At 47.3% G+C, this 21,973-nt stretch overlaps 2 protein-coding genes across 2 annotated transcripts in view; one reads left to right on the plus strand and one right to left on the minus strand.

The window, feature by feature from the left end:
* DISP1 (dispatched RND transporter family member 1) overlaps window positions 1–21,973 on the plus strand; it is a 1,033,384-nt gene that overhangs the window by 536,302 nt on the left and 475,109 nt on the right. The window lies entirely within an intron of this gene.
* The window catches only part of LOC110255736 (uncharacterized), a 230,729-nt gene that overhangs the window by 130,442 nt on the left and 78,314 nt on the right, over window positions 1–21,973 (minus strand). The window contains exon 4 of the mRNA XM_021065090.2: window positions 18,940–19,041. Coding sequence (XP_020920749.2) covers window positions 18,940–19,041 — 102 coding nt within the window. The remainder of the gene's footprint in view (window positions 1–18,939; window positions 19,042–21,973) is intronic.

The following is a 21,973-nucleotide window of genomic DNA, read 5'->3' on the forward strand; positions in this document are numbered from 1 at the left end:
TTCAGCATTGAGTGTGACTTGACCAGAAGGGCACATAAACAGTCTGCTCACTCTAAGAACAGCTGGTGGACTCTCTGGGTACAGTCAGCAAATTTTCTGGCTGTGTCAGAGCTTGCTTGGGATAGCTACCAGGGAAGCAAAGATATTCCTCAGGCAGGTGGGACTTCTAAAATTGACCAGTGGCTCAGAAAAATAAAAAGTTCAAGGCCCTAGGTAACTGAAGCTCACCACGCAGCCCAGATCAGCCTCTTTTCCGTTTGAGATTCAGCCACCCACCCGGAAAACCAAAGTTCCCCTTCGTCACCACCAGCATCTTCATCCTCACTGTCCTGAGTATCACCCAGGGGGATTAATCAAACGCCCCCCCCCGCCCCCGCCCCGCGTGCGCTCACGCATGATACAGAATCTGATGCAGAACAAACACAAAAGAAGCAGTCTCTCCTCCCCAGATCCTGTGCCTCTTGCTGAAGCCCATTTACCAGACTGTACTGGAGTGAATGGTGCAGGTGCCTGCAGGTGTGCACTTCTGCTGTAGCCTGGGAGGCTCCACTTGAGATACTGCCACTTACTCATTCTTTTTTGCTTGTCACACTACCCTGCCAGTGATGCATCATTCAAAGAAGGATTCTAAACAAAATTCAAGTGGAACCTAATAAAAATTCATCATCCAACATGAAGCCCCGAAGTGATCATTTATTGAAAGATACGCTGAGACATGCCGATAACTGCACATTTATAAATATTACACAGATTAAAAACATACAAGCAAATCGCTGTTATTTTCGTTAATGAAGCAGAACTTAAGACCCCATTAATATTTGCCTTAGGAATGTTGTTCACGTTTTCGTTTGTCTGTTTGTTTGTTTGGTCTGCCTGCATGTGGAAGTTCCTAGGCCAGGGATCAAACCTGTACCACAGGAACATTAACCCGCTGCACCACGAGGGAACTCCAGGAACGTTATACAGAGATTTGATATGTGCTCAGGTCCCAGTAAGACAAGTAAGTAAGCTTTCCCCAAGAAAGGTCACAGGGGAGTATAACTCGGCACATTCTGGGTGAGAAGGGAGAATCAGTGAGAAATGAATTAAATACGGCTGATGAACCGTAACAGGATAAACTCTGTGTGTGTCTGTGTGTACCTGTGTATGTATGTGTGTACGTGTGTGTACCTATGTGTGTGTGTGTGTACCTGTGTGTGTGTGTGACCTGTGTATGTTTCTCCAGATCTCATCGCCTTTACCTTACAAAGCTGTGGTACAAGTGTGTTTCATAATCACCGTTAAAAAATGTCCCTTTCACATGGAACATATTTAGTTCATTTGAGTTACTGGTACTTACATACCACTTACTATGTAAGTCAAGTTTTGTTCTAAGCAAGAGACCAGCAAACTATGACCCACAGGGCCAAATCCAAGCTGTCGTCTGTTTCATTAGCAAAGCTTTACACACAGCCGCAGCAACGCCAGATCCCTGATCCACTGAGCGAGGTCAGGGATCGAACCCGCATCCTCATGTATACTAGTCGGATTCATTTCCACTGCACCACAACGGGAATGCCCAGACTATTTTATTTCAATGCAATATATGTGCAATAAATGTTTGCACTACAGGAGCATTTTCTGAAATATATGGGAAATAACCGATACATATTTGAAATTGCTGTGAAATTTTGGTGGGTTTTTTTTTGTTTTTATCCTCTGTTTTTACTTTTATTTTAATCATTACAAAAATCATCCCCTGCTTGGCTATTCTAAGATCAAAACTCCTCTGTGGGAGTGTCCAAAACACCCATGCCACCAGTCCTGCTGGTCAGTTTGGCCTTCTTGCCCTGGAAGTCTGCTAGGGCTTGGAAGATGTGACCCAACTCTGTTTGTGTCTCTTTCAGACTGAAATCCTGATTTCCATCCCCTTCTGAATGTGCCACTTTAACTCCCCAAACAGACATCTCCAAATAGGAGATAAAGGGAGAAACGTGTCGAACTAGTGGCTGTCAGCTGTGTGGTCCAGTCTGAACAGACCACATGCTTAAAATGAAATGGAAAAAAAATGCTTAATTTTGGAGTCAGAGAACCTGATTCAAAGCCTGGTTCGTGTGCTTAACAACCACATCACTTAAATAGTGGGATGCTCAGATTAGTCACCTGTAAAGTGGGTATAAGAACATGTTCCTGTCTGCGCAGAGCCATTGTGAAATGTCAATAAGATAACTGACATACATGCATAGAAACATCTATGTGTGTTTTTAAAATAATCTTTGAAAAAATAATGGAACCTAAGCAATTTTATCCAAAGAGCAAAATGTGGATTCACGGGTATAATCAAAAAAGACTTCGTAGAGGAATTTTGAGCATGATAATAGTAAGGGTTAACCTTTATCGAGCATCTCCTATTTCAGGCAGCATCTCCTATTTCAGGCATAATTTTAAGCTTTCTTTTCTTTCTTTTTTTTTTTTTTTTTTTTAAGGCCTCACCCACCGCATATATAATTTCCCAGGCCAGGGGTTGAATCAGAGCTGTAGCTGTCAGCCTATACCACAGCTCGTGGCAATGCCAGATCCTTAACCCACTGAGCCAGGCTAGGGATCGAACCCATGTCCTCATGGATACTAGTCGGATTCATTACTGCTGAGCCATGATGGGAACTCCCTAAGCTCTCTTTACATATTAACATATCAAAGCCTCATAACAACAACATGAAATAGTTACTACAATATTTCCTGTCCTGCTGCATGACCTACCATGACCTGCATGGCCTATGGCAGGTGGAGTGGGAGGCGTGCCCATTTGGACGACCTTGGCACTGCATGCCTGTGGAAGAAGGAACGAAATCCCTTGGGGAACCAATCTCGTTTTCTGCTTGTGTTATTTTACACAGGACTACCTGATGTCTCATTTTCAAATTTTTCTGAATACGAATTCCTTTAATGCAAGCAAGACTCATGGAGCTCTCTAATAAAGGAAGAAAGAGCACTGGGATGTATTTCTTTCTTTGAAATGCACACGTCTATCCTGACAGCAGCCAGACGGTGCCTACGGGAGCACTGAGTAGACTTTTTGTAAAGTGCTTGCGCTGATTCAGTCAATCTTAACTTCACAATGAAAGCTTAGCAAACTCACAGATGCGTGAGTCCAGAGAAGTGACAGAAGTCAATCAGGAGACCCTGTGGCTGCCAAATTCACAAGACAATCATGTCACTGACCCAGAGGGAGCTAAGGTTGGCCTTGCACCAAGCGTGGGAGGCTTAAGATAAGTAACATAGAAGTAAAAGCACAGGAAAACCTGTTTTGCATTTGATAACCAGCAAAAGCCAAGAGAATAGAGGTAATATCGCCTGGTGACTTTCACGTCTGGTGAACTGAAGGAAAATTTTATTTGGCTAAAAAGAATGCTGGAATAGGGAGTTCCCGTCATGGCTCAGTGGTTAACGAATCCGACTAGGAACCATGAGGTTTCAGATTCAATCCCTGGCCTCGCTCAGTGGGTTAAGGATCCGGCGTTGCCTTGAGCAGTGGTGTAGGTTGAAGATGCGGCTCGGATCTGGTATTGCTGTGGCTGTGGTGTAGGCCGGCAGCTACAGCTCCAATTAGACCCCTAGCCTGGGAATCTCCATATGCCACGGGAGCAGCCCTAAAAAAGGCAAAAAGACAAAAAAGACAAAAAAAAAAAAAAAAAGAATAAGACCATAGATGTGACAGAAACACTGACAAATACCTATACGTTCATTATTTCATTCATTCATAAATCTTTCAGTGATTATTAAATTACTGGCCGCATGTTAAGTACCCAAACACTGGGCTGGGGCTGCGGATGAAAAATGGAGGAAACATAGTCCCTAATAAAAGCAACTCACAATTTAGTGGCAGAAACATACAGAAACAGATAAATATGTGATGAGTTTAATCAGAAGATTGGGCACGAGGTACTACAGGATGTCTAAGGGGACACGGAGAAGCTGGAGGAACACTTCCTGCAGAAATGACACCTAAGCTGAGTCTTCAAGGGTCAGGAGGAACTGGCCAGGGAGGGCAGGCAGGAGGCCTTCTCAGAGGGGTCCTGCATGACTGACAACGGAAAATGAGCTGCAGAGACGCTGGCACCTTCTCTGGAGGCCACTGCAGACCACCACACCTCATTTCCATGGTGTAAAATGCAGGGCAGAGCAGGTAGAGAAAAGCTGGAGGGGCTGATGGGGACCAGAGCAGAGCAGGCTTTGCAGGCCTTCTCGGGACAAAGAGCTTACATTTTTTTGCCCACGGGCTAGTGGTTCTGAAACTTAGCCTGTGGTGGAATTCCCTGGTGGCTTTCTTTAAAACCCAGGTCGCTGGGCCCCACCCTGGAGCTTCCCTTTCAGTAGGTCTGGGGCTGGGGCCTGAGAATTTGCATATTTAAGAAGTTCCCTTGTGATGCTGATGCTGCTGAGACCAAACAGGTGGACAACAAAGGAACACAGAGGACTTCAAACCAGAGTGATAAGGTGGGCTGTGCCTCCTCAAGCCTGGGGGTCCCTGCACAGGGTCGGATGGAGGGGGCAGTGAGGAGGCTAAGGCAGAACAACGGGGGAGGCCGAGATCAGCAAACCAAACCATAATTCTTGCTCAAGATCTTCAGGTTCCAGGAGGGGGACTCTGATCAGCTCAGCCTGGGAAAAGGCAACTAGTAATTACACAGTGATGCAGGGGATGGGGGCAGTTGGCAGGTGTGAGGCTTAACCTGGACTTCAGAATGGGGAGATTAATGTGTCTGAGCTCCCTTTACTCCCCAAAGAACCTCCTAACAGGCAAGTCCAGGTATTATGTTTCCAACGACTGATCCATTTACTTCCTTAAGGCCTCAAAAGTGAGCAGCACTAAAAGGAACTATATTGGAGAAGGAAGAGCTATACACAGTTTCTATCCAGAGGGAAGTCCTACTGATTCAAACCAAGAACAGAGCTGATTTCCCAGCCCCAGCCTGGCCTGTTTGAGATGCTAAGACATGGCTCCGCATTCCCTTCAGAAAGTCAAAGAATTTCTTCCCCAAAAGAAGACTGACGAGCTAGGGCTACAGAACTTCTAATTGCAAAATTAGAAAGCAAAGGGTGTGCAGCGAGTAAAAATGGGAACCAGGGTGAGGGTGGGACAGATACAGGGGCGAGTGAGCTCAGAGACAATAATGGCCGGTTCTGAGGTCCAGGTCAGGCCCCGTACCTGCCAACCCCCCAGCCCCCACCCCCACCCCCACTCCCGCATCGCTGTGCATTTACTAGTTCCCTTTCCCCAAGCTGAGTGAGCCCCTCTCCTGGAATCTGAAGATCATGAGCAAGACACAAAGATGGAAAGACTCTGGAGGAAAGTCTTTAGAGCATAACTCCTGCTACTGGGAGACCTGGAGAATGCAGAGGGTGCTGGATCCACCTTTTCCTAGAACCCTCTCAAGTCCGTAGTGACCCCACTGTTACTAGAGAGGGGTTTCATCAACCACCTGCAGAGAAGAACCTGTTTGGGTTTTTGGTTTTTTTTTTTCCTCCTTTTTTCCTTTTTTAGGGCTGCACCTGTGGTATACAGAGAGGTTCCTGGGCCAGGAGTTGAATCAGAGCTGCAGCTCCAGGCCTACATCACAGCCACAACAACGCCCGATCTGAGCCAGCCACACCTGCAACGTACACTACAGCTTGTGGCGACACCGGATCCTTAACCCACAGAGGGAGGCCAGGGATCAAACCGATGTCCTCACAGACACTATGTGGGAACCTCAGTGGGAACTCCCTGTGTGTTTTAAATTTCCAAACCACCACTCAGCAGTGCTTTCATAATATATGATAAAAATGAATTACTGTAACACCAGTCTAATCATGAGAAATACATCAGGCAAATATCAGTTGAGGGATGGCCTATGAAATACCCAGCCAGACAAACCAAAATAGTCCAGGTCCTCAAAACAGAAAAGTCTCAGAAACTATCGCAGGGAAGAGGAATCTAAAAAGGCCCAATAATTAAATGTAACATGGTGTCCCAGTTGGGATCCTGGAACAGAAAAAGGACATCGAGTGAAAACTAAGGAAACCGGAATAAATATGGACTTGAGTGAATAATAATGTCTCAATACAGCTGCACTGATTGAAACAAATGAACCCACTAATGTAAGATGTTAGCAGTTAAAGGAAACTGGTTGCAGAGCATATGAGAACCCTCTGAACTATCTTATGATTTTTCTTTTTTGTTTTTCACGTTGTTGCTTTTTTTAGTTTTTAAAGTTTTACTGAAGTCTAGTTGATTCACAACGTTGTAATACTTTCTGCTGTCCAACAAAGTGATTCAGCTATACACATACATGCATTCATTCTTTTTCAGATTCTTTTCCCATTGAGATCATCACAGACTATTGGGTAGAGTTCCCTGGGCTATACCATAGGTCCCCCCGGCCAATCATTCTCCTGATGATTTTCCTGTCTACCTAAAGCTGTTCTAAAAAATTAGGTATGTATTTTTAAAAAAACAAAGTACGGGAAAAATGACAAGGCAAAAAAAATGAACAAAACACCAGCTCAAATTTAATTACTATATTCAGTAGCCATAAAATTACAGTTTTATAGATATAAAAATATTATCTAGGAAAAAAGATGGGGCAATTATACATTTTACTTATTGAAAGTGTGTATACGTGAATAACTAATTTGTCATTCTGCAATTGTAACTAATCAAAGAGTTATGTGGATAGGTGTGAGTCTCTGCATGATACTTACATCACATATTTCGAAGAAACATCATATTTACCAGCATTAAAGTTGGTAACATGGCAAATGAGCATGCTTTGCGCTTGTTAAGGTAGCTGATCCAGTTTGGATTGATACAATGCCTCTCATGGTGGATAAAGTGTATCTCAATTGTTTCCATGCTTTGTTTTAATAACTCCTACCATAGAGGAACCCCTGTCTCACAGAAGCAGGTTGACAGGAGGATAAGAGAGGATCTTGAAAGTAATTTTAGCAAAAAGCCTACACTCTTCATGTCTGATTCTTATTCAAAAGGAAGAAAGCAATATTTTATTTTCAAAAATCAAGTTGAATCCTTCATCAGTAACCACTTCCAGCAACTTAGCCCACAAAATTATAATTAAATTTAAATTATCTCTCAATGAAAGGAATGAATTTCAGTCCATGGATTTTCAATAGAAAAAAAAATTTCTAATGGGAAATAGGAGGTAGAATTTCTGCCAAAATCCAGAAGGTGTCCAGTGATAACTTTTTGTGCTTCTGAAATATCAAGATGGAGACTTTTCATCACTGCTTTTAGATTATGGAACATGTCAGGACAGTGCGTCCACCTTTTGTTCTTGTCCTTTGATCGTATCTGCCATTCAAAATCATATTGCCCTCCTTCCTTGATGGACGTGTTAGGATCATTCTAACACCAAAGATACCAGATGATTAAGCAAATCCAGCAGTCCAACCCATCTCTTTAACAAGATGGGACCTAACAGCTTTCTTATCTTGCAGAACCAGTAAGCATTTGTTCTAAAAATAGGTCAAGCATTCTCAGCTTTTCTTCTCCACAATCACTGGGCCTCAGTATGCAGTGAAAGTTACTCACAATTCATTTTCACATTATCACATGGGAAAGAGAATTATCTAGAATTTAATGTACTACCCTCTACTTACAGCTTTTAGTATGTCACTCGGCACATTGCTTATTTGGGCTGAAATGTTTTTTTGTTTTGTTTTTGGTCTTTTTGCCTTTTCTAGGGCCGCTCCCGCGGCATGTGGAGGTTCCCAGGCTAAGGGTCCAATAGGAGGTGTAGCTGCCGGCCTTCACCACAGCCACACGGGATTCAAGCCGAGTCTGCGACCTATACCCACTGAGCAAGGCCAGGGATCGAACCGGCAACCTCATGGTTCCTAGTCATATTCGTTAACCACTGAGCCACGACAGGAACTCCTAGACTGAAATTTTTTATAGCGGGAGATTCTCAGTAAAGGGAGCAGCACACTCGTTGCCTTCCTGGCCCGACTTCACTGACCTGGGTCACTACCCAGAAAGAGTGCTTTTCACGGCAGCTGTGCCATCACAGCGTGTGTCTACACAGGACGACCTCTGAAACATACTTGTGAGCTTTATCATCCATCACAGGTTTCCACAGTTCAGCGCCAACTGTAACTGTTGACAATGAAACTGAAAAGATGAATTCTTCAAAGCAGCTATTGTTCAAATTGTGCATGTACGACAAAATTGCAAGCTCAGCAATATCCATGCATAAGTCAAGATGGAATGAAAAGCACACTGCAGAGGTCTCATCGTGGCGCAGTGGAAACGATGTGACTAGTATCCATCAGGACCAGGTTCAATCCCTGGTCCCGCTCAGTGGTTTAAGGATTCGGCATCGCCGTGAACTGCAGTGTCGGTTGCAGATGTGGCTGGTATCTGGTATTGCTGGGGCTGTGGCGTAAGCCAACAGCTGTGGTTCCGATTCGGACTCCTAGGCTGGGAACTTCCAAATGCTGCACCTGTGGCCCTAAAAAGACAAAAAAAAAAAAAAAAAAAAAAAGAGAGAGAGAGAGAAAGAGAAAGAGAGAAACTAATATAATGTTATATGTCAATTATATCTCAATAAAAATTTTAAAACTAAAAATTATATGATAACCCCCCAAAAAAAATCAAATACCTAGGGATACAGGTGATAAAAGGAATGCAAGGCCTGTACACTGAAAATGATAAAATATCTCTGAGGTAAAGGAACCAAGACCTAGACACGTGGAGATTTGGGGATGAGCGGATGTATCCACTTTGTGAAGATGTCATTTACCCACAACCGACCTAGGGAATCGGTGCAATTCCACAAGAAAACAAAGACTAATCCAAGTCCCAGATGCCCTTTTTGAAGAAATCGGCAACGGGATAAAATTCATATAGAAACACAGATGACGCAGAAAAGCCAAAGCAAATGAGGAACAAAGGCGGAGGATCCGCCTAACCCGCTTTCAACCTATTACAGAGCTGGAGGGGGAGTCAGCAAACTAGGTCTAAAGTCCATCCAGCCCATGGCCTGTTTTTACAGCCCTCCAGCTATGAGTGATTTTTATATTTTTTAACAAGTTTTTTTTTTTTTTTTTAAATTCTGTCTACCTCCACCCCCGTCTGGAATAATCTCTGTGTGCATTAGGGTACCAGAAACTCCGCAGGGCCTGAAGGAAGGAAAATTCCCCAACATTGACCCAAGCCCCTTCTCCCAAATAATTACCAGGATCTCATAGAAGGTGTCTGTGGCGTACATTTTCAGAAACATTTCTTTAGGCTCTAGATGCTGGCAGAGGTCAAAGGAGGGTGATAAAAATTGAGGAGTAACTTCTAGCCCTGATATTTTATGCATCTATGACACTTAAACGTTGGTCCATTAAGCTGGACCCAAGTCAAGATGCAAATATATGTGAGAAACGCTCCCGAGCCGCTTCAGGTATATTTCAAATTTTGTGAAAGGAGAGGAGGAAGTGAAAAGAGACAGTCAGGCTCAAAGTCAATAATAGATAGGCTGATTTTGCATCTTACATGTTTTATCATATTCTGTCCTTGTCAAATTTCTCTGTTATCTTAGGTTCCAGTTAACCTCGATGCTTTACAGGCTGTTCGTTCCTCCACAAGCTTTACAGCTTTATGATTCCATGTCTAAAAAGATAACCATCACCTGGCTAAAGAGGCAAGCATTCATTTCAAGACGTGAACATCTGCCTTCAAAAAACACAGAAATAGTGCTCACTCTATATTCTCTCTACATTTTCGTCCGTATCAAATGCTTCTTTAAAAAACCGCATCCCTGCCTGATTGGGCCTCCTGGGACCCCGTCCTCGGCCTGCCCTAGCTCCCATCTCCTTTTATATGCGTGAATTCCAAACCACAGTCTGAACAGCACTCAGTCCGTGCCAGGAACAATGAGCTCTCCAGCCAGAGCGGCAAGGCCCTGCCTCCCTACCGAGGTAACGCATGCTTCGACACCCTCGAAGCTCCTACACCCCAGCCAGCTGCTCCTGATGGTGTGGGATCTACAGACTGGGTGCCTATTTTTCAACTTTCTGAGGTGAAACACATCTTTCATGCAGTTAGAGAGAAAAAAGGAATCTATTGAACAGATGGACTTCTACCCTCCTGTCTTGGTGACCTTGTGGATACAACATACTCCCGCCAGCCCTGTAAATACAATTCACAGGGCCCTGTTTACACCGTCTACACACTCATCCTTGGGGCAGCCTCTAAGTATCTTCACGGCACTTTAGCAATCAGCCAGGCTGGGAGAAGAGACCACAGTGGCCTCATTCCTCAGATGCTACAGGTAAGACAGCTCCCCAGGGCATCGCCCTGGGGTTTGGGTGGCCGCATCTGCAGTGAGCTATTCCTTGAGGGGTGAAAATCGAGGCTCTCTGAAAGACAAGGCAAAGGCTTTCTGATTTCCTGTGGGATTTCTTCAATTGGCTTGACAGAGAATCTTACCATTAAAGAAATTGAGATATTCCCCAGAAATCCCTTGGTTATCATAAAACATCTCTCTAATGCTAAAGCACCTTCGCATCCATCCGTTGTCACGCGGATTTCTCACAATAGTGCCGTGGGACGGGCTGTGCAGTCTGTGCCCATTTCACGGGTGAGGGACACGAGGGTTCTCTTGACACAGAGACCCGGAAAATCCAAGCTCTAACGAAAAGCACAGGCATATCCAGGATCCCCAGTTATATCACGTGCACATCCAGTTTCCCATCCAGAGAAGCTAAATGTTTTGCCTAAGATCACACGGTGTATTTTTTATAAGGATTTTTATTTTTTTCCATTACAGCCGGTTTATAGTGTTCTGTCCATTTTCTCCTGTACAGCAAGGTGACCCAGTCACACGCACGATCACATCGTTTATAATGAGTAAGATCAGGGCCTGAGCAGCAGCCTCCCAACTCCAAATCCAATGCTTCCTCACAGTTTCTTCTGGAGAAAAGAGAAAGAAGCCCAAAGTTCCCTGCCCAGGATGAATTCCCCCCTGACCTGTATTCTCACACTCCTATGACAGCTCATGGCACAGTGCATTATAGATATTTGCTGCTATATCTGTCTTTTTTTGTCTTTTTTGCAATTTCTTGGGCCACTCCCACGGCATATGGAAGTTCCCAGGCTAGGGGCCCAGTAGGAGCTGTAGCCGCCGGCCTACGCCACAGCCACAGCAACGTGGGATCCGAGCCATGTCTGCAACCTACACCACAGCTCACGGCAACGCCAGATCCTTAACCCACTGAGCAAGGCCAGGGATGGAACCCGCAACCTCATGGTTCCTAGTTGGATTCGTTAACCACTGAGCCACGATGGGAACTCCATATCTGTCTTCTTTGCTCGTGAAGGCAGACACTGTCTTCACCACCACTCAGCAATGTCACTTGAATTGAATTAGCATCAAAAATAATTTATTGGAGTTCCCGTTGTGGTGCAGTGGTTAACGAATCCGACTCGGAACCGATTCGACCCCTAGCCTGGGAACCTCCATATGCCACGGGAAGCGGCCCTAGAAAAGGCAAAAAGACAAAAAATAATAATAATAATAACAATAATTTATTAATGGCTTACCTCAAAATGTACTCTCTCTCACCACACAGACAGAGAGACAGACATGACTTAGGTGGAGCTTTAAGAGAAGACCTCAGTCTCAGCCATTGCCTTGTGACGGATTACAGCCCAAGACAGAGAGAGAGACAAGGAGAGATGCAGTGAACTTCCCTAAAATAAGCATGAAAAAGAGAGGGCCAATGAATGGAAAAGAGGGTGAGTAAACCAAGATTTTTGGCTGCAGTCATTGAGGGGAGACCCCAATACAAAAAAAAAAAAAAAAAAAAAAAAAAAGCTATACTGGCTCATAGACTTGGAAAATCCAAGAGGTAGATCTGACTAAAGACAGAGCCGTATCTAGGGTTTCAAATTATACCATTTGGAAGTCCAATGGCCACCTCAAACCTAACACGTGAAAACCTGGCTCCTATGCTTCCTCCAAAATTTGCTCCTGTAAATTCTGCATCTCAGTAAATGGTGGCTCCATTCCTCAGTCATTCAGGCAAAACACCCTGGAGCCATTCTTTTTTTTCTTCCTGAATTTTTAAATTACATTATAGTTTATTTACAATGTCATGCCAATTTCTGCTGTACAGCAAAGGGACCCTGTCATACATTCATACATTCCCTTTTTTATATTATCTTCCATCATGGTCTATCCCAAGAGACTGGATATAGTTCCCGTGCGGTACAGCAGGACCTCACTGTTCATCCATTCTAAATGTCATAGTTTGCATCTGCTAACCCCAAACTCTCCGTCCATCCCACTCCCTCCCCCTTCCCCTTAGCAACCACAAATCTGTTCTCTATGTCTGTGAGTCTGTTTGCGTTCCATAGGTAGGTTCACCTGTGCCATATTTTAGATTCCACATATAAGTGATTTTGTATAGTATTTGTCTTTCTCTTTCTGATTTACTTCACGGAGCATGCGAATCTCTAGTTGCATCCATGTTGCTGCAAATGGCATTATTTCATTCTTTACATGGCTGCGTCATAATCCATTATGTATATGTACCACATCTTCTTAATTCCTTCAGCTGTTGATGGACATTTAGGTTGTTTCCATGTCTTGGCTACTGTGAATAGTGCTCTCTTGAGCATAGGAGTGCATGTATCTTTTTGAATTATAGTTTTGTCTGGATATATGCCCAGAAGTGGGATAGCTGGGTCATATGGTAGTTCTATGTATAGTTTTCTAAGGTACCTCCATACTGTTTTCCCTAATGGCTGCACAACTTACATTTGCCCCAACACTATAGGAGGGTTCCCTTTTCTCCACAGCCTCTCCAGCATTTGTTACTTGTAAGCTTATTACTGATGACCATCGCAGAGTCACTCTTGATCCATCCCTTTTTCGGACACCCCACACCCAACCCTTCATCGCTCTGTGCCTCCACCTTGAAAATATGACCTGAATGTAACCTTCTGGCTACTTCTAAACCAAATCATCGGCATCATTCATTCAAATAATTATCAGAGCCCTTGCCTTCCTGGGGCCAATTTTCAACTTAACAGCCAGAGTGATGCTGTAAAGGAAGTCAAATCACATCACTCCTCTTCCGCGAACCCTTCCTTCTCGTGAGATGCCTTCTCATCTTGCTCCATTTAAAAGCCCAGGTCCTCCCAAGGACCTGCAAGGCTCTATCCTATCTGTTCCCCTCACCTCTGGGACCTCACCTCCCCCCCTACCCTGTTCCAGCCACATGGGCCTCCCTGCAGAGGGGACCTCACCTCCTCCCCACCCCATTCCAGCCACTCGGACCTCCCTGCAGAGGGGACCTCACCTCCCCGCACACCCCCCAGGCCCCGTTCCATTCACTCGGGCCTCCCTGCTCTTCGTCCAGTGCACCGCATGTCTCACCTCAAGGCCTTTCCATACGCTCTTCCCTTTGCCCAGAAGCACTCCCTCCAAATATCCACAGAACCCACACCCTCAGCCTCCAGATCTTTACACAAACGCCACTTGCTCAGAAAGGCTTTTCCAAGAGATTCTTTCAAACGTGCAGAAATCTCTGCCACGACCACCCAGTCAGTGTTCCTGCTGTGCTCCGTGCTCAGCTTGTCGTCCCTCCCTCTCTCTGGTCTCCTCCACTGCAGGACCCAGTGAGTCCACGCGGAAACGACGGACCATTTTCCCTTCCCCCTTTGTCTGCTTTGAACGACATCACCTGGGCCCTTCCACAAAGGTCCTTGTCAAAAATCATCCTTCCGGCATTTTCCCTTTTCCCTTTGGGGTCAGATTTTGCCCCAGAACCAGGCAGCACAGGAAGACACCACGCAGGGCTGTTAGGAAGGCTGCAGACAGACATCCTCTTCCTGTGGAACAGCAGGTGCCAAGAACCAAACGTCTTCCCTCCTCCTCCTCCTCCAGTCAAAACACAGAGATTCTCAGACCTATCATCTCAGCCACAGCGACCCAAGCGGTACCTGGGTGTCATCAGGGGCCAGGATGGGAGTAGGGAGGCAAAAGGAAATAGCCCCTTGGCCCAATGTCAGCTTGGGTTCAGTTGAGACTGGGATTCTCCAATTGTGAAAAACACTGCTGGTGGGCTCACAATGTCCATTCCCCTTCTCTAATAGCAGAACACCCAAGTTGCAGCTGCGCGGACTATGCTGTACGAGAATAAACGCTGGTCAATGAATGGAGAAGTGAGGAGCGCCACCTACAGGTCGGGCTTCTGCAAAGAAAAGCGCTGGTGCTTCCCCGGGTCCTTTGCCCTCCTCCCAGGGGAATGACGGGAATTAATCACCTGCTCGGATTCAGAGGCGGAAGTTCCCAATGGAGGACCCCTTCGCTGCCCTGCAGGGCCTGGGCCACTTCCCCTGAGCTGTCTAGAAGGAGAGACACATTTCTACCTTGTTTGAGCCATTACAGCTTGGAGTCTCTTTGTTGCAGCAGCCTGGCCAATATACTAACAGGACAGGTACCCTTGGGAGTCTTCCTCGCCATAGAGTATTTCAGGATCAAAGGAAAATAATTCAGAGTTATCACAAAGAAGCAGAAATAAAAATTAGGATGCTGAGATCCGGATCCAATTCTGCCCCAAATGCTGCAACTTGTAACATCAAAAACTGTTAGAGCTGCTCTTTGTACTGATATGGAGTAATCCCGAGAAAAATTCCTAATATGTTATCACTGGGTAATTTTAAAATTATTTTTATATATGCAAAGTTTATAAGCATAGAATATTTCTGGAAGGACATCAGTGAAATTGTTTCAGGTGGCTACCTCTGAAGATGGGAACTAGGGGGCAGGGGAGGTGGTTTGCGGGAGGAAAATGACATATTCAGTGCCTTTTGAACATGACCATTTGAAACTATGCAAAAATAATATTTAGACCTCAAGAAAGTAAACCAATCTATAGCAACATGCTAGAATGGCTAGAATCTTACCTAGTAACCCTTCACCTCGGATGAATTAATTTCATCTTCTTTGGGGTGACCATAGCCCGGGATAGTGCAATGAGAAGAAAATGCAGCCTCTTTTAAGGCCATTGTTATCAGTGAAGGAGAAAGCGATGCTATCTGGGGGCATGCATATCCATAGCCTTCCAATAAGGTGCAAGAAAAACCAGAGCTTTCCTTGGTGGATTTGTTTGTTTCCAGCGGAGATCGGAATCAACTGGCAGCAGCCTGGCATCCTTCAAACTTCTGCCTTCCCCGCCCCCCACCTATACATCATCCCTTTGGAAAGGTCATCCCCGATGCGGGGGTTGCCAGGTCAGGGTGGCAACGGCTCGGCCACGGCCCTCATTATGCTGAGCCTCACCGACCTCCATCCTTCGTCGCCCCGAAGTCAGTATTTCATCCGGGAGCTAAAATTAAGTCATCATCCCTCCTCTGAGCAACCACTCCTGAAATACAAATTTGACACCACCAGGTTGGAGGAGGATCACATTGCATTTGCAAACGTGTCCCCTGTGACTTGAGCTTTATCGCTTGGGAGTCAAGAGGCACTCTCTGAGGCAAGATTTATGAATAAATAATTAACCATGAAAATAAAACCAGCCCTGAAAAAGAAGTGGGTCCTTTCCATTTACAGCAAAGTTTCTCTTGTGGATGTCATTCTCTCTTTTGTGCACACAGCATTTTTAAGGGGAAAAAAAAAAATTCCAGGATGCACCAGCCTGACCCAACTGTGGGAGCTGTGAAAACCGGAGAACAGATTCTGCCTCTTCTGGGGGGCTTCCTGGATCTTCAGAACGAAGCTGAGTCACCCAGACATGGAGGGGCAGCGGCGAGCTCACCGCCTGTCCCGGGTGCCTTCTTCCCACCCCCGTGCGCCCTTCCCGGCCAGGAGCATGGGGACACCCTCCCAGGGGCTCCTCCAGCCTGCCCACGTCCTTCCCAGATGGGGGACTGAGATGAGCGGTGACGCAAGGCCTTGAGAGAAGACCCCAGAGCTCACTCAACACCCACTTCCCAGTTGATAGGTTCCCAGGGAGATGGAGACAGAACTCCCAGCCCACCCGTACCCCCAGAATGTGGCTGTTCTGAGTTGGGTAGTGAGAAACAACGGCCTGAGAAAAAGAACTGCCTGCACAGATTAACCCCTACAAAGACTGACTGCTCTCCCCTCCCCCGAATTGTGTGACCTTCTCCTCCTTCTTTCTTGCCCCCCGGCCCCCACACACAAGTTCCCGCCACATCCTCCACAAGCCCAGCATCTCCTCACAGCCACAGCAGGTGCAATCTTGAACTCAACCGGTCTGTTTCAGTTGCCTTAATAAATCTCTCATTTTACTTCTCAGCCTGCCTGTTCCTCCCTCAGCAAACCTACCACCAGTTGGGCTTTCTCTCTAAGCACATCTCACAAGAATGAGATGAAATAAGGAGGACCCTGGGGAAATCCAACCCACTTCCCAGGCGACTTGGGGCGAAAAATCACAAGTAAAGAGAGCTCCCTGTCTCCTTTAAAGGAAAACAGCAGCATCTGGAGAAACCCCGCCGCTGTCCTCGGCTCTGCGTCTCTCCAGTGCACGAGTGCCTGGAAGTCTCGCCTCCTGCTGAGCGGCCCATCCTCAGCCTCCTTTCAAGGCACCAAACGTCCCCGTGTGGGGACAGGAACCCAAAGAGGAGAGGCCTTGCTGCCCACCCTACACCCACGGGGGCGAACAGGATGTCAGTGCTGGGAGCCAAAGGACCGCAGTGCACTTGCTGGGCCCTTCATCCAGGGAGAGGCACAAAATAAAACCGAGAGCCCGCCTATGCACAGCTCCCATGGCTCCCTGCTCTCATCTGCCTCCTCCTGACTCCTTTGAGTCCTGGCTTCTCTGAAGAAAGAGAAGGCATCAAATTTTTCTGGACCCCAACCATCTCCCTAGGATCAGAAAGAAGGCGGCCACTTCCAGCCTCTTGGTTCTGCCTGGAGAGGGGGAGGGGAAAGAAGGGGGGAGGGGACAAGGGAGCCTCAAGGGAGTAGCTGGGGTCTAGAAGGTTCCTCGTCCTCTGTCCTCTGTTCCACACAGATGCCTGCAGGTGGGTGGGGACCCCTGTCGCAGAAGCGAACACAGCAGAAACACTCTTGCCATCAAATGGCAATCAAAGCTCTTACAGCTCCCACGCGTCCCCTCAGAAGCGAGGTTCATTTTAAAAAGAATCCCTCCAGCAACTTCAGGGCCCTCACTATTCTCCTACCTTCCCCAGCTGCCAGCTTTGAGCTTTCTGCTTCTCCGAGACAGTCTCTCACATTGACTTTCCCCTTGAGGAATTTTTGGAGATGATATTAGCAGATGCCCTTTTAAACCCAAAGCCGAACACCAATGGCAGGTTTGGGTTTGTTTAGTAAACGGCTCGCTTCTGTCCTACATTCCTGACAAGTTCCTACTGACTGCTTCGCTTATGCTTAAAGCGATCTTTTAAAAGTCCTACCTGAAATAACTGAAGCAGCTTTATTCTAATGGACATACAATAAACGGCAGGTATTTAAAGTGTACGACTTGATGAGTTTTAACAAAGGGACACACCCAAAAAGCCGTCCCTCCCACCGAAACGAGCTGGGGTTTGGAACCGGCACGTGCACACCCGTGGTGAAGGAATGACTGACCAAGAAGGACCTGCTGCACAGCACAGGGAACTCTACCCAGTGTTCCGCGATGGTCCCCGTGGGGAAAGAACCGGAAAGAGAACGGAGCTGTGTCCATGCAGAACTCCATCCCTTTGCTGCACAGCAGAAATTGTCGCAACACTGTAAGCCAGCTCGACTTCAATACAACTTTAAAAAGTGAAAAAAAGAGAGAAACATAGCCATCACCCTCCAGAGTTTCTTCAAGCTCGTCTCAAACCTATTTAATAGCAAAATCACATAGGTTCTGCCCTAGATCTGACCAGAACCAGCTGCCTGCCCCTGGGTCTCTTTGCAAGTTTTCATACCCTCCCATGTTAAGGAAGGGGTTGGATTAGACCATCTCGCTCGTCCTTTAAGCCCGGGCTCTAGTCTGGAGCCCAGCCTACGAGGGTGGATGGTCACCCATGGGGTCTCTTATTTGTTCTTTCTGCCCAGAAAATTCATCCTCCAGCTAGGACACAGCACGTGACACAACAGTATTTCTAAAACCTTTTGAGCAAAAGTCCATCCACTCCAGTGCGCCTGTAACGGGGCTGCCCAGTGCAGTCATGCACAGCCCCACCCTCAGAAGGGGCACGCACTTGGACTTGCCATCCTGAAATCCCCAATAATTGTATCTTTGAATGTGTGCTTCATAAGTGAGGTCCCTGGGACAATGGAGCAGGGGACGTGGCACTCTTCTCATAGGCAATCCTACCTCCACCATCTCCCCACTTTTCGCCTCTCGGCTGGCTGCTCTCTCTGCCCTGGTTCTTTGGTCCCTTGTGATGCCATCTCAAAGCACTGTATCCACCACCTGGGGTAGAAACCAAGGAACCCTGGAGGGAGAGGCTTGCATTCTGCTGTCATCCTCTGCCCCCAGCAGGAGGAGGACCAGGGGTAAGATGTCCACGCTGTAGAATCTTGGAACAGGGTCACCCTACACCTGGCTGGCAGCACCACTGCACATTTGAATGGCAACTGGGGGGACGGAGCGGGTGAGCTTCAATCCAGGTAGCAAGCAATCCAGGCACAGGTGGGGCCGCTGGCATTCGAGGAGGGGAAACTGCCTCTGCCACCCCACCTGCCTCCACATTTTCATTTTGCGCCAGGGCCCACAGAGTATCTCTAAGACTGTATTTTATGACTATAAATGGCCTCGTGCCGTCTAGGAACCAACAGGACTGTGCCTCATCTATGCTAATACACGAAATGACATTTCCGAAGCCTCAGGTAATGACTATTTGACAATCCTCAGCCCCTGGTCAGCAGGTCACCCAGGGGCCACCAGAGACAGATGGCGAATCTCCACCTGGTTCAAGGAACAGTACAAGATGGTACTAACCGAGCTGGGGATGGAGCTGCAGTCAAGGCCAGGCTGTTGTGTTGCCGAAATCTCAGCCACCTCTGCACATGGATGATGCCAAATAGAAACCCAGAGGCAGAGCTGGAAGAAACAGAAAAGGTAGCTTTAATTGCCAGGCAAAGAGGGGACACAGTGGGCTAGTGCCTCGAAGACTGTGTCCGTCCTTTAGAGGGGCTAGTGAGGAGTCTTAGTGTTGAAGGAGCCGGGGTGTTGGGAGATGTCCAACAAGAGATGCAGCTTTGCTACAGCAGCTATCACATCTTCCCCACTGGTGGGTGGCGAGGTCCCTGGGGCTCCGCATCATCAGCCTTCTGGGGCCCCGCATCATCGGCCTTCTGGGGCCGATGTGCTGCGGGCAGCACCTGCTGACTTCTTCCACCTGCCGGGGCTTCGGCACCTGTCAAACGGCTTCAAGGACATTGCTCAGAATATTATCTATAGTCTTTGAAGAACTGAAGGTGCTCGACGGTGTTGAAGGGCTAAGCTCATATTGCTCTGTCTTGCTTGGATGTTTTCCTTTTTCTCTGTACTTCTCACTTCTCTGATTAAACTCATTTTTGATTAGCGGTTTTCTATGGATAAAAAGGCAGGTGGAGCCATGAGTGGGGTCCCCCCCGGGAGGCTCGCAGGGTCCGGCTTGGGTAGGGTGGCACCGGGAGAAGCATCTAAGTAGATGACAAGCCTTCCTGCTCCGAGTCAGGGCCCTGCCTGCCCTCCTCCAGAAGCCTGTCCCACCGCCGCGCCGCTGCTTGAGATGGCTTTGATGGAAGGCAGCACCTGTCCTCCTTTGCTGCGGCTGCCGTGGCAAAGACCCACAGACTGGGCGGCTTAGAGCCTCATGGTTCTGGAGGCTGAAGTCTGAGATCAGCACGTCAGCAGGGTTGGTCCCTTCTGCCGTGACGGAAAATCCCAGCCTGTCGCAGGCCTGGTCCAGCCTCTGCCGGTTTGCAGGCAGCCTCTGGCCGTCCTTGGCTTGAAGGGGCATCAGAATGACCTCTGGCTTCGCCTTCACATTGCATCCCCCCTCCGCGTGCATCCGTGGGTGCAATTCCCCTTTACAAGGACAAAGGCCCTGTTAAACGAGGGCCGCCCCACTCCGGCATTATGACACCAACATAACTAAGTATGTCTGCAGCAAGCCTATTTCCAAATAAGGTCACATTCTGAGGTATTAGTGGTTAGGATTCCAACGTGAATTTCAGGGGGAACACAATCCAACCCATAATAGCCCGTGAGTCAACCGTCAGAGACCACGCTTCAACAGTGACTCCTGGGGGAGGAAGAGCATTGGCCAGCTCAAAACCCACACCAAGGGCGAGCGAGGTTTTTTGCTGTTTGTTTTGTTTTGCTTTGTTTGTCTTTTGAGGGCCGCACTTGCTGTATATGGAGGTTCCCAGGCTAGGGGTCGAATCAGAGCTGTAGACGCCGGCCTATACCACAGCCACAGCAACTCGGGATCCAAGCCTTGTCTGCGACCTACACCACAGCTCATGGCAACACCGGATCCTTAACCCACTGAGCGAGGCCAGGGATCGAACCCGCGTCCTCATGGATGCCAGTCAGGTTCATTACAGCTGAGCCAGGCCGGGAACTCCAAGTTTTGACTAGAGAGAGAAAAGTCGCCTGCAGGTCTGTTGGCTCTCAAAGGCAGTTGGGGGTCAGGACAGAGGATTAGTGGGAGCGAGGAGAAGCACGAGAATGAGGAGTCATCACACGGTAAGGGGGTAAAAGGCCACAGAAGAAGAAGGAGACCAAGGGCAGGTTTTGTGGGCTCCACGAAGGCCTGAGTGCACTTTTGAAGCTCGAGGAAAGCTGCCTTTTGAAAAAGGTGGCCTGTCTCCAGTCTGTAACTTCATTCTCATTTTCCCAATTTGAAAACTTAGACACACACACACACACACACACACACACACACACACACACACCATCAGAGAGCTCGTCTCTAACAAGCTTCCCACAAAGGGAGTTCTTCCAGGAAGAAATCTTCATCTCCCGCTCAGTGTCCAGGCCTGAATCAACACTTCCTCGCTGTGTTAAGCAAAATCCTGCGGCATCTGCAGGCCTGGACATCAGAAGCCAGTTACAAAAGAAGAAAAGAAGTTGCAATTGCTGCAGCTTCCTGAAAAGCAGCAATTAATTCAACGCTTCTTCAAATGTGTGCGAGCGTCCTAGAATGTACGTACGAAATGGCAGGTGGGTATTTAAAATCCAATTTGGAACCGCTGCCTTGTCAGCAGTCGGCTCCAGCACCTGCAGTCTCTGCTGCAGTCCTGCCTTCCGAACAGCATGCCATGGTGCTGGCTAACTGCTTCAATAGCAGACGAAACGTATGTGCGATTCCAATGAATACACTTATTTATGACCCTAAATGCTCAACAGATTAGCAGACTTTAAAAATTCATTTACACTTCTGTTCTGAACCCATAGACTTGTTCGCTTCATAAACATGAGCTCATAGTAAGGAACTATTAGCATTTTACAATTGCTGTTTAGGGCGCCTGGCAAGGAGGGGCTGCATAGATGGATTTTACTTTTTTTTTGAAGCCACGTGTGTTGAAAATCTTCTGCAAGGGGACACGACCAAGCCTGGGCCAGGAGTGGTGTCTCATGGTTTTGAACGGCCCTGGCAGTCCCGAATAAGGATTGGAGTGAATAAATCTAACTTCTCTTTGCATCCTGCCAAATACCCTACCAGGTAGGTCCTAGCATTATCCCACGCATGTGACACACACTCCCGGCCTCGACTCCAAATGGAAGAGGAGAGCCTGACAGGAAAAACAAAAGTAAGGGACCTGGGTGTGTCAGCACACGTTGCTGTAGCAAAACACCACAGACTGGGGGCCTTAAGCCACAGAAATGTATTTCTCATACTCTGGAGGCTGCAAGTCCAAGCTCCAAGTGCCAGCAGGGGCAGCTTCGGCTTAGGGCTCCCTTTCTGGTTCACAGACAGCTGCCCTCTCACTCTGTCCTCATGTGGCAGAGAAGGAACGATCTTTCTCTCGTTCTCGTCTTA

This window comes from Sus scrofa, chromosome 10 (assembly GCF_054392235.1).
Source record: "Sus scrofa isolate SSC_HxYL_T2T_F1_AM1 chromosome 10, Sscrofa_HxYL_maternal_Yorkshire_Landrace_v2.0, whole genome shotgun sequence".
Classification (NCBI taxonomy): Eukaryota; Metazoa; Chordata; class Mammalia; order Artiodactyla; family Suidae; genus Sus; species Sus scrofa.